At 34.2% G+C, this 12,301-nt stretch overlaps 1 protein-coding gene across 1 annotated transcript; it reads right to left on the minus strand.

Annotated features, from left to right (window-relative positions):
- Positions 1 to 1,702: 1,702 nt before the first annotated feature.
- LOC132549865 (WD repeat-containing protein 5-like) lies at positions 1,703 to 12,072 on the minus strand. The gene is made up of 10 exons (XM_060213870.1): positions 11,954 to 12,072; positions 7,363 to 7,447; positions 6,902 to 7,046; positions 6,070 to 6,259; positions 5,352 to 5,460; positions 4,076 to 4,107; positions 3,704 to 3,803; positions 2,926 to 2,991; positions 2,415 to 2,507; positions 1,703 to 1,836 (listed from the first exon to the last, which is right to left on the minus strand). The coding sequence occupies exons 1-10, from the start codon at positions 12,070 to 12,072 to the stop codon at positions 1,705 to 1,707; spliced, it is 1,071 nt and encodes a 356-aa protein (XP_060069853.1). The 3' UTR covers positions 1,703 to 1,704.
- Positions 12,073 to 12,301: the final 229 nt, after the last annotated feature.

Genomic DNA, 12,301 nt, shown 5'->3' on the forward strand with positions numbered 1-12,301 from the left:
ACTAATATGACTACAGTTCTAATATCACTAAACTGAACAAAAATATGTCTCAAACATCAAACATAGATGTGTTGATGTTATGATTGTAAATAGGCTGTGATAATTACAAAGTGATTGTGTAAGTTAGATAAAGCACTGGGGTTATATTTGGTTGATATCCTTCTGTGGGCTGGCGAGCTTTAACATCATGACACTACATATTTAAGGTATCATCAACATTTGTGAGTTAAAGCCAGTGGTATCAAAGTCATATTAACAGTTATCATGTTAAAAAAAAAAACTCATCGAAGATAAACTTTGTCAATCTTCTTGATAATTCACAACACGACATAAAAAAAAAAACAAACATGAAAATTAGCACCTACAATTTTTTACAGTACTTATCCAGCATATACCCATAATATCATTCAGCAGAATTATATATTTTAATTCACTGTTCAGTAATAAGCCCATGCCCTAACTTTGAATAAGAAGTATCAAACTGTTGATCCCTAGGCTTAATGCACGATAACTACAGTGATTTGTGGATTTCTATCGAATTGGATAGAAAATTTAACTTAATCAAAAAGATCTGTATAAAATTGAATTTGCTGTTTTGAACAATACCGGTGAATTAAGACTTCAATTATTCATTTTTCTGATATACCCTTGATATAAGTAATGAATTCCAAACAGAAGATATGCCTTAGGTTTTTACAGAAACATTTTCAACATATTCAGGATTTTCAGTTTTAAATGATTCTGAAGTAGGAGTTCAAATTTTGATGGTAAAATTTTAACAGAGAAATCCTTCAAAACAGAACCAACATGTGTATGTAACATTGGTGCCAAATATAACTGGCAATTTGTTAATCCAGTGGCAATGTTGATATCATTATAATGTTGATTCTATTGAAATGTTCATCCTATTACAATATTGATCCGATGTAGATGGTATTGTGAATCGGCGTCAAAATACATGTACCACAGTGGTGAAGTGAACTGCAGGTCATGGCCATGGTAAAGTGAAGCCCCCTGCCTCACCCTGAATTTCCCTACCCAACACATATATTTTTGTTATTTGTGTGTTTTTATGATAGAATCAGGGCATTTAGAAAAAGAATTGGTGCCAAAAATTTAACTAGTAAGAAAATAGTGTAATGCTTCACTTTACCATGGTCATGGTGAATGAACCCCCTATAATGGTGAAATGAACAGCGTTTACTTCACCATGGGCTTCACGTTATCATACTACATCAGCTGCAACATTGATCATGTTATAATGTTGTTCATATTAAAATAATGTTCATCATGTGTGTGATCCTATGACAATCTCTATAAATAGACATTGCTTTAATGATACCATGAAAAACTCACATGTTTATATGTTAAAACCTGAGACACATTAAATAATGAAAACTTAATATCAAATACAGTATCTGATAACAACATCCAGCTTTGACATTTTATCTATACTTTATCTTCTAATATTACATCTTTTAAATGTTAAAATATTTTTCTTTTTATCTTTTTTGCTCATAACGTAGCCATGTATGTTTTAAATTTTCAACATTTTTTCCACAGCTTGATTTTAATCTGCATAAGCAAGCTGTGAAAGAAGTAAACAAATATTGGAATTTTCTAAAAGATTTCCCTACATCTATCTACAATTAAATGGCAACTTCATAAGAATAAATAGAAGCATATTGATATAAGGGATTTGATTTAGCTTTTCTTTTCCCCTCGGAGAAGGTAGATATTGTGGCTGCTGCCAATGGCAATCTTTGGGTGATGACCCTGTCGGTCATTGTCCATACAGTATACACCCTGGGGAAGCTCCACAAACTGACCAGTTGTCTGAAAGGATAAAAAAGTCAAGGTCAAGAACAAATACATACATTTCATGGTCAAACATTGACAATAAGTAATGAGGTTATATATCAAATATAAAAAAAAAATCAATTTTCTATTTATAGTAATGTGACATTGGCCTTTGACATTCCTATATGAATAGCAACCCCCAGCAAAACACTCAGTGGGAGCAATGTTTCAGTTTGGTGGACTCAAGGCCTTCAAGTTATTGTAGAAACTAATTTTCAATTAATTGATTTTATAGTAATAGTAACTGTGACATTTTTACTTGAAAGTCAATTCCAAACTTTGATGTATTCACATTATGGCATGTAAACCTGTTTGGATGACAACACATCAAACAGCTAACCTGACTACAGACAAAGAGATAACTACATACATATCACCTTTTCATGTGACATAAAAACCTCTGAAGGTCAAATATATCAAGGTCAAACAGAAGGGAAATGTTTAAAGGGAGGTAATGCCATATTCAAACAGTTCATTAAAACTTTAAAATTAAGAATAAAGGCTGTGGTTGTAAATAATAAACCTTCACTTTATAATATTTTAACCTTACTTACATTAAGTGTCCCACGGTCAATCACTCGGGCCATATGCATGTAGGAACCACCAGCAATAATACTGTCCTTTCCTAGCCATTGACAGCAGTATACCTGTAACAATAGTCAAGTATCATTAAAAAGCAGTTAGCTGTGAAAAAACCCAGAGGGCTAGATTAATATGTTGATCCTTAAACAGATTAACATGTTGACACTTAAATAAATTAACATGTTGACACTTAAACAGATTAACACATTCATACTTAAATAGATTAACATGTTGACACTTAACTAGATTAACATGTTGTCACTTGACTAGATTAACATGTTGACACTTAACTAGATTAACATGTTGACACCTGACTAGATTAACATGTTGTCACTTGACTAGATTAACATGTTGACACTTAACTAGATTTACAAGTTTGCACTTAATTAAATTAACACATTGTCACTTAAATAGACAATCATGTTGACACTTAAATAGATTAACATGTTAACACCTAACTTATATTATTATATTGATGCTTACCAGACTAGCATTTAATGGTTCTGGAGGCACATCTTTGATAAGCAGTCCTGAAGAGAAGTCCCAAATCTGAAATTCATCAAATGTTTGTTTTTGGTGGATTAAAAACTACCAGCCCTTAATTGGCGAAAGATAATTCAAATTTCTTACACACTTGTTATGAAAGTTTTAAAACAGTTTAAGAAAAGAAATGTGTCAATCCTGACAGAGAAATACATGTAATTTAACATTAACACACAAGATGGTATTGCTGGAAGGCCAATCTCAAGTGCATTTCAATGATAAAGATAGTTTAATGTACTGAACCAAAACACTTTACAATAACTGAGACGAAATTATTTCTTTCAATCTAACTTATTTTGCATCACTGAGGCAAAATAAATCTAACAGAAGAAAGGAACAGGGAACAAAGGAACAATTATCTCTTATTCGTCTAGACGTCTGGATCCTGTAAAATTTTACACTGCAAAGTACTCAGCCATAATTTTGCTCCCTAGCTGATGATACAACCAACTTCATAATGGAGATTTATCATCCTGGATACTGTCATGAATAAAATTAAAATTCCTGGATGAATGTACAGGTACATCTTATAATGTAAGATATTTTGTCCTGTATTAGGCCCAGATTTAGGGCCAACACATAACCTATGAGTCAAAGTGAAGGGGTGGGCTTATTCTGATAAACAAATTGTTGATGATTCTACTTATCAGCCATACATTCTGGTCACCAAGTATTTGCTTATTGTTGGATGATAAGGTACATATAATTATATACACACCTGTAAAACTTTATCATTCCGCCAGGATCCTGTAAGGATGTGATTGTGTTCGGTGTCAATTTCAAGGGAATCCCCACAAATATGTGGGCCATGGAAATGTCTGTAAACAACAAATATTCTAAGCTTTAGTCTCTGTAAATTAGGTTTGATAAATTTAACATTTTTTGGTGTTTTCTTTTTTATAAATGCCTTTATTTGATCCCAAATTTTCAGCTCACAACAGCAAATGCTTCCCTGACTGATATAAACCCAATATTACCTACCCTAATCTACAGACACGCACCTGATTGATATTAACCCAATATTACTTACCCTAATCTATAGACACCTGATTAATATTTACCTGGTGTTACCTGGCCTTATTTCACTTACCTGACAGCATGCCTTTCCCTATCATCCCAGAACTGTAGAAAAGAAGGAAAAAAGTGAGTACATCTACCAATACTATTTTCATTACAAGAGGCTCAAGGGGTCTAATTATTGCTTTCCTGGCATTCAAAGCCATTTACAAATACATTAACATCTCACATTATCGATATTCAAAGTGGGCAATTTATCCAATTAGTTTAAACTAACTTTGAAACCTGGTAGGCTGAACATTATTTCAACTTTGATTCATTTTTGGCAGAAAAGTTTCAAGCTTTTGATCTTAATTTGGTAAAGGTCATTTCTATTTTTAAAATGGATTCATCACAGAAGCATTCAAAGTTTTTGATAAATTTGATTCTAGTAACCTTGAATATAAATATGTATCAAGATCATTTCCATGTCAAAACTATATTCAGATTCATCCTAGTAAACTACTAGCCAAATATCATGTTGCTTGGATTTTGGATTAATCAGAAATATTTTGAAGTTTTCAGCTAATTTAACTTCTGTGACCTTTAATATTGGCCAAAGTAACTTCTTTTAGCAAAATATGTATGACTTTATCTCAGGAATCAACCAGCCATTATAAAAACAAAGTGACTCTTCCTGATGATTATTGAGAAGAAATCATTTCAGTAGAAAAATTGAAGCCGGATGGATGCTATGTGCTGCACCATGGCATGAGCTTATTTGATGCCCTTTTGGTCCAGGTAAGCTAAACTTTCAACACCTCCTGGTATATGGTGTACGTTAAAATACCAGAGTGAAAATATTGTACTGCTTTCTCAGCCCCCAATGAGAGATACAGTATTATCTACCTGTATCATTTTCTCAGACTCCAGGTGACAGATACAGTAATATTTTCCTGTACTGTGACACCTAAGCCCCAAGTGAGAGATACAGTGATATTTATCTGTATCACTTTCTCTAAAACCCTTGTTGATAGATACAGAAATATTTACCTGTACTCGTCCCAGCCCCCAGTGACAGATACAGAAATATTTACCTGTACTGTAGTGATAGATACAGAAATATTTACCTGTACTGTGTCGTCCCAGCCCCCAGTGATAGATACAGCAATATTTACCTGTACTGTGTCGTCCCAGCCCCCAATGATAGATACAGAAATATTTACCTGTACTGTGTCGTCCCAGCCCCCAGTGATAGATATAGAAATATTTACCTGTACTGTGTCGTCCCAGCCCCCAGTGATAGATACAGAAACATTTACCTGTACTGTGTCGTCCCAGCCCCCAGTGATAAATACAGAAATATTTACCTGTACTGTGTCGTCCCAGCCCCCAGTGATAAATATGTTAGGTTTTGTTGGGTGGTATTGGGCTGCGTATACACGTTGACGATGTCCATCCATGATATCTCTTGAGTCACTGTTGTGATAAAAAAAGAAAAATAATGAAAATTTCCATGCCCTGATGGGGGGTTTCTGGTGACATACTCTAGCTTGGCTAACCATGTAAATATATGTATATGTTTTTTTCCTGGATAATTTTACAAAACCTACACTTATGTATTGATTTTGTTTGGCCCACAAACTCATGCACTCCATTAATGCTCTGTCCTTCTCATTATGTTATGTATAATCATTCTCTAGTACAATCTTTAATCTCTTCAGACCATTTGAGAAATATGTAGGCAAAAAACAACTGACACAGACCAATCATCACTTTTCATTGTAATATTTTGGGGATTTTTTTGTTTTTGTTTTAGCTGGATCCATCAACAGTCAGGGTCACTTGGAGGAGATGCCTCCTTGTGGTCACTGGTGACTCCTCAATGAACAACATACAGGAGATCTGTTGCATGCCATCAAGAGGAATAAGGTTGTGGCATTTTACAGATATAAAGACAGTGCACATGACAAAACAGAATAACACCAGGTTTAATATACACTGTACCTATCTTTTTAGAACATATATCATCATAAACTGGTATTTTTTTCAGCACTTTGATCACAGCACACAGTCTGGTTTTCCTACCTTGGTTCTAGGGTGTTGATTTTCATCTTTGTCTCCTCATCATACACATGGACCTGCTGATCGCTACCGGCTGTAACAAATTTCTGTCCAAGTGGATTGACGGCAAGGGCTAGAGTTTGTCGCACCTCGTGTATGGTATGGAGGCATGCTTGAGAGGTGAAGTGCCAGATTTTCACAAGGCCAGAGGCATCTGAATCACAAAAGACAGAATACTGAATAGTACATAAGTCAATGATTAATATAAAAATCCTTAGTTATGTAGAACGACTTATCAGTTTCATTATAATGGCTTTGTCAAAGATAACAGAGACAAAAATTAACGACTGGACACAGCAGTCTGGCTTATAAACTATCAGCCACATGATCAAATGACTGTTGAAGGCTGACAATCATCACTGATCATCACCAAATTGATGAAGGGAGATTATGATATTTCGAAATATCTCCGGGTATACCTGTCATTACATTCTCAGTTAAAATATTTAATTTATTATTATATTTTAATTCTTTCCTCCCCATCTTTTAAATAATGACAGTCCTATCTTTACAATAATTTTGTAGAATTTGATGTTTTATAGTTCAGGTGAGTACAAACACTAACCATTGGAGCTGAATATTGTTTTTCAATATCAATATCGCTCATAGAACCACTGTTTATCAATAGATAATTGTAGGTTTTATTGAGTAGGCCTGGGGCTCCCCACAGGGTAATTTTGTGCTTGGTTGCTCTGTTTGTATTGACAGTCCTGATCGATGAACTGGTAAATGATTAACTATACACCTTGACAATGCTAAATTAAAGGCATACATAGAGCAGTATACTTGTACCTACAGGTAGCTATGAGCATATTCTGATATTCCACTTTGTCCATGTCTCCAAATATTCTGAATCGTATTTGCGTGACAGGGAGACGCATTCGTTGTGTATCCTCGTCCGAAAGGCTATGTAACAGTCTAACATGTACAGCGTCATAGATCTGGAACAGGTCAGAGAATTGACATTTAAATATCATCATTGTTTGTGTACATTATATAAAGGACAGCTATAAATGTGTGTTATATGATGAACTGATAAATGTATGAGCCATCATCATAGTTGTTCAATCACTCTAAAACTGACCTTTAAACCGAGTATCTTTGTTTGCTTTGTCTCAGTTTTAATTCCAAAATATTCATGTTTTGTTTAATTTTTATTATGTTGTTTAATTGTTCAACTGTTTAATCAAAGGATAAGATATTAAAACATCTGGTCCAAGATTACTGACTGATCCAAGATATGCTGTAGCTACTTACTTTGATGGAGCCATCCACAAGACCAACGGCTAGCAGTGAACCGTCGTGATTTAAGCGACAACAGAGTACATCATTGGCACAGTCACTGTAATTGACAAGTACATCAAGCATTTCATATTACTTTGTCTTTATGATGCTGCAGGGTGTTTGTTGTTTATGAGATGTATTTGATGGTCGGATTTTATGTTACTCTGAAACTTTAGACTGTAATTTTTGAAACAGTTTAGTAGCAGTTGAATGGAGGGAAAATGTAAATAATGGTAAAAACACTTGTACTGCTGGCAAAACTGTTTTTGGATCAGATTAAAAAATGAACATACATTATTGAAAGAAAATGAGTAACAATATAGAAATGTACATACATCAATATCCAATCACGCCAAGATTTAGCACAAACTTGAAATTTTATATTAGAAAAGACAAAGTTTCATAAAAATTGGTTAAAATTCAATGGATTTGTTTGTTTGCTGGAGCTATTGACTCGACACCGGTCAGTGTAATTTTCCAGACAGGGAATCATTGTAGTAGCTAGTGGCTACCTCACTGAACAACACAGGTCTGTCATTCATTGCATATGGCTGGTGTAAAGTGTCTTACCCAAGGACAACAATCTTGAATACAGACCAATCTGTTTTTCAACTTCCTGAGAAACATATACCACTATCGGTAGGGAACAATGAACAATATCTCAGATCTTCACCAGTACAGCTGCTTAGTCTGAAGATCTATCACATCATCTAACACAAGAGAGCTCATTGTGACTGTGCCAAGATTAAAATACTCAAACACAATAAAGGGTTATGACGAAATCAGTCTGACAAACCTACATGTCATCGTCATGCCTACCAAGATTTCAACAGATCATATCATAACTATAAAGCCCAACAAGTTTCAAAGAGATTGGTCAAAAACTGAGAGGATCTTTGCTGTAAAAAGGGAAACAACTCTCCTACAATTTGTTACATGAGAATATTGTTTTGGTAAACTCAACTTCCTGTCAAGTAGAAATAAAGCCTTCTTATTTCTAGGTGTGAAGAAATTAGTCAAAAACTGAGTGGGGAAATTTATGGGAAAAAATAAAAAGCTAAAAGATACAAAAGGCAATAACACTTTCAGAAATTGTTGAATCAAAATGCCATAAAAAACCAGCATGTCATTTTGTACATGCAATCTAGGCTTTAAGTATGAAAAAAACACAGAAAAAAAAAATAAAATTAAGAACAAAATATAAAAGGCAATATAACTCTTCCAGAAATTGTTGAATGATGATGTTCAGGAAACAATCTCATATTGTGGTGATAACTTAAATTTCAAAGAGTTTAGTTAAAACCAGAGGTCATTTGGGAGAGGAGAACTCTGCAAAGGTAAATATTTATTACAGACAGATTACAGCACCATACTTCATTAAGTTCTGTCAAATATTGATAAAAAATGCTCATGCAGAGACATATACAAACTTGTTAAAAAATGAGGCAGTTACACATTCTTGATACCTGCCTCAACAGGAATTAAACCTGGGTCTCTGGTGTAATAATCCATGACTCTAAAAACTGAGCTAAAGAAACATGATTTACTTAAAATTATCTTACCAAAATCTTGGTTATCCCTTTCAAAAAAATATTTCAACAAAATTCAATTATTAATTCAACAACAAGGGGCAGTAATTCTTCCCAAATACAGTCAAATCAAACTGCAATTCAGGAAAACAAAACTTCACGTTATAGTGATTAAGCCCACCAAATTTGCTAAAAAAATAGGCTGAAAACTGTGGTAGGAGATCTCTGGACAATTAAAAGTTTATGGTGGTCAGACAGATGGACAATGCCATAACGTAATATGTCCTGTCAAAATGTTTGATATTTGGCATATAAAAGTACTAATAACTGGGTAATTTTAGATAATATCACATTTTAAATCAGGTCACAATGACATTTAATCACTAGACCATATTGGAATTGAAAAATATGATCTCATTATTTATACAAACAAAACCAGTAAAATTAATTGTAAATGCAGATTCTGAAGAATGGTTTGTTTGCAGGTCTGGGGTTTATAGTCTAACTACACATAAAACTTTTGTAATGCAGATCAAGTTACTAAATGGAATAGCCTCGCAAAAGTCAATTTGTCTTACATGTCAACAAAGATTAGCTGATGTAAGATTCGGGTCAATACATCAATCAGTTAATTCAACAGTCAGCCTTCCTGTATGTTTACATATCCACCCAGTAAACTGACAGCTGGTGCTTTTAAACCATTTATAAATAATTATAAGGTAATCTGGGTGTTTGTTGTAGGTAATCAGGAGGTGGGAACACTGATAGTGTTTTGACTGTCATCTGAGGGGCACACAAATTTTTATTAATGATCAACCTTTAGGGTCCATGCTATAAACCTGTAACCAGACAATACATTACCAAGTAAAACAATAGATAAATATAGTTAACATTATTTACGGTTTATCCAATGAAGAAATATAAGCTTTAAATCGTGTGAAATAATAGGGATAAACGCACATTCCTGTCAAGTGGCCGCATCAGGAATCAAACCCAGGTCTCTAACATGATAATTGGCCAGCTCTTCCAACTGAGCCAAAGAAGTATGCCCTGTCACCTGAGTTACAGAGACCATACTTAACACTATATAAAGCCATACAAACCAGCTCCTTTTACACTACTCCCCTAGTTTTATCTTAGATTTCCAAAATCTCAACCCAAGGCACTAAGTACCACAATCCATGGGATTTTGTTTGGCGTCAATGTAAAAGAACTTGAAATATACACATTCCTTTCAAGGGCGTGATATTCAATTTTACCATCTATGTCAAAGAAGCATGAGCTGCCATCTGAGTGACCAAACCATATTTAACACTATGTACAAGTCACACTGACCCGCTTCTTTTACAGATAATTCACTTATAAATATATTTAATAAACAAAAAAAAAAATACAAAAAAATACTGTCGCTCCAAGGTCTCATATATGATATCATAAATGCCACTTAAGGAAAAGAAAAGTTCTGTTCCAACATTATCTAAAGAGACGGAGACATTTGGAAAGGAGTTCAAAGCTCTCCATCATGATGTCCCTTTTAAGTTATAAGTTTTGACTGTAACATATTTCAAGAACAAATATTTATCAAAGGGATGCCTTAATACAACATTCCATTGGGTTACTTAGTTTTTGTTCTCTTCTAATCACCATCTTTAAGATATAAATGTACTTTAGTTTGACATGGTCAAGAAATTCTTAAAGTTAATTTTAAATTCAGAACAGTTAGAATGCACTGATTAATAACCCTGACCCAACATGGTAGAACTCCTCTTTAGCTTGATTGGTTGACTGTAAGATTCCTTAAGCTAGAGGTCTAAATGACTTTTGTTACAATGGGGCTTATAAGTAGGGACTACAGAATAGCAGGTTGTGAACATCTTTGGTTTTTTAAGGTGTATTGGAACTCCAACACATCCTTTTATTACAGAGAACAAGAGCCCTTAGAACTGATGAATCAGGCAGAATGGTGTACGGGTAAGTTATGAAATAATTTGAGAGTAACCACAAAAAATCACATTATCACAATAAGTCTAGTAAATTATACACTACATGGTGTAATCCAATGGACAGCAAGAGTAATATCTTGCACAAGTTTGTGAACCTGTTTTTTTGGAATGTACACACGAGTGTTTTTTTTTCTTGCAAAAGAGTTCACTGTTATCAGTGGCAAGATTGAGTACCAGTGGTGTAAAATGTTGATGACATATCTTTGAAATTTCAATTTGGCAAATATAGTTCATCATGTGAATGAGAAAAATGCCATCTAGTCTGGTTATCTTTAAAAAGCACTTCATGACTTACTTTAATCAGTGCTGGGATTCCTCCTTGGGACCCATTTATCTCGAAAGTTTGACAATGTCATTTGTCAGACTCGTCAAATGTCAGATACGAGTCCCAAGGAGGAATCCCAAAAACGGGTTGGACTCATCTGGACATCAATGTGTCTGAGTTCAGAGGATTTCTCTCCTCTGTAATGAGTGGATACACATGAGTTCTAGGGCATATGTACTATCAACCTGAATAATATGTAGCATTACTTTCACAAGTGTCAGCATATTTGCTATAACACTTCGCAACAATCCTGAAGGGAAAAGTAATTATATAACATTGGTTTGACACCTACCAGACACAACAAAAAGCAAATAATGATAGATAATAAATAGATTAGTTAATGAAAACGGAATTATCATAAATAAAAATTACATTAATATTTAATTTCCACAAAAAAATTATTACTACATTTTCCAATTCCCCTTACCTCGACAGGACATTTAAATGAAACAAGCCAATCTAGTTGTGTTGTTTTTAAATCATGATGTTGATGACGTTACCGTAATTCAATCCGTCTGATAGTAGATCATATTTGTTTACATCGTCTGCTAGGTCATTTTATTATTGATATTTTTAACCATTTTCCTGTTTAGTTTTTTTTAAAAAATCTAAGTTCAATAATCTACAGCTGTTAAGACCTATACACTTCAGTATTTTCAGTTTGCTATTTATGAAAGCGTATCATATCCAAGTAAGACAAAACTCACATTGTGTCCAGCAACTTGAGATTGCCATCAAGGTAAGGTCCGCTTTTAGTGTGCTGGCTATGGTCTCCGTAACCTGAAGTTGTTGACATTCCGCTGCGCGGTCTTTCGACTCGTTGCATGTCTTCTTTTCAGTGTCGGTCAATGACCGCAAAAAATATAACAAACAACTTTCCACGTTACCACTTTCCGAAACTTCAGACACGCACAATATGGCCCAAACTTGCTTCAGAGTAAAACTAGCATCAACTCGTCACCTTGCCTGCATGTAAACGTTGAAGACTCGCACGTAATGACGGACAATGTTTTCATTGGATGAAAACTAACAAAGAGCTCTCGTATTGTGAAGGT

The sequence above is a fragment of the Ylistrum balloti genome, unplaced genomic scaffold (assembly GCF_031769215.1).
Source record: "Ylistrum balloti isolate Yb309-2 unplaced genomic scaffold, AGI_CSIRO_Ybal_v1 Utg369562, whole genome shotgun sequence".
In the NCBI taxonomy this organism is placed as follows: Eukaryota; Metazoa; Mollusca; class Bivalvia; order Pectinida; family Pectinidae; genus Ylistrum; species Ylistrum balloti.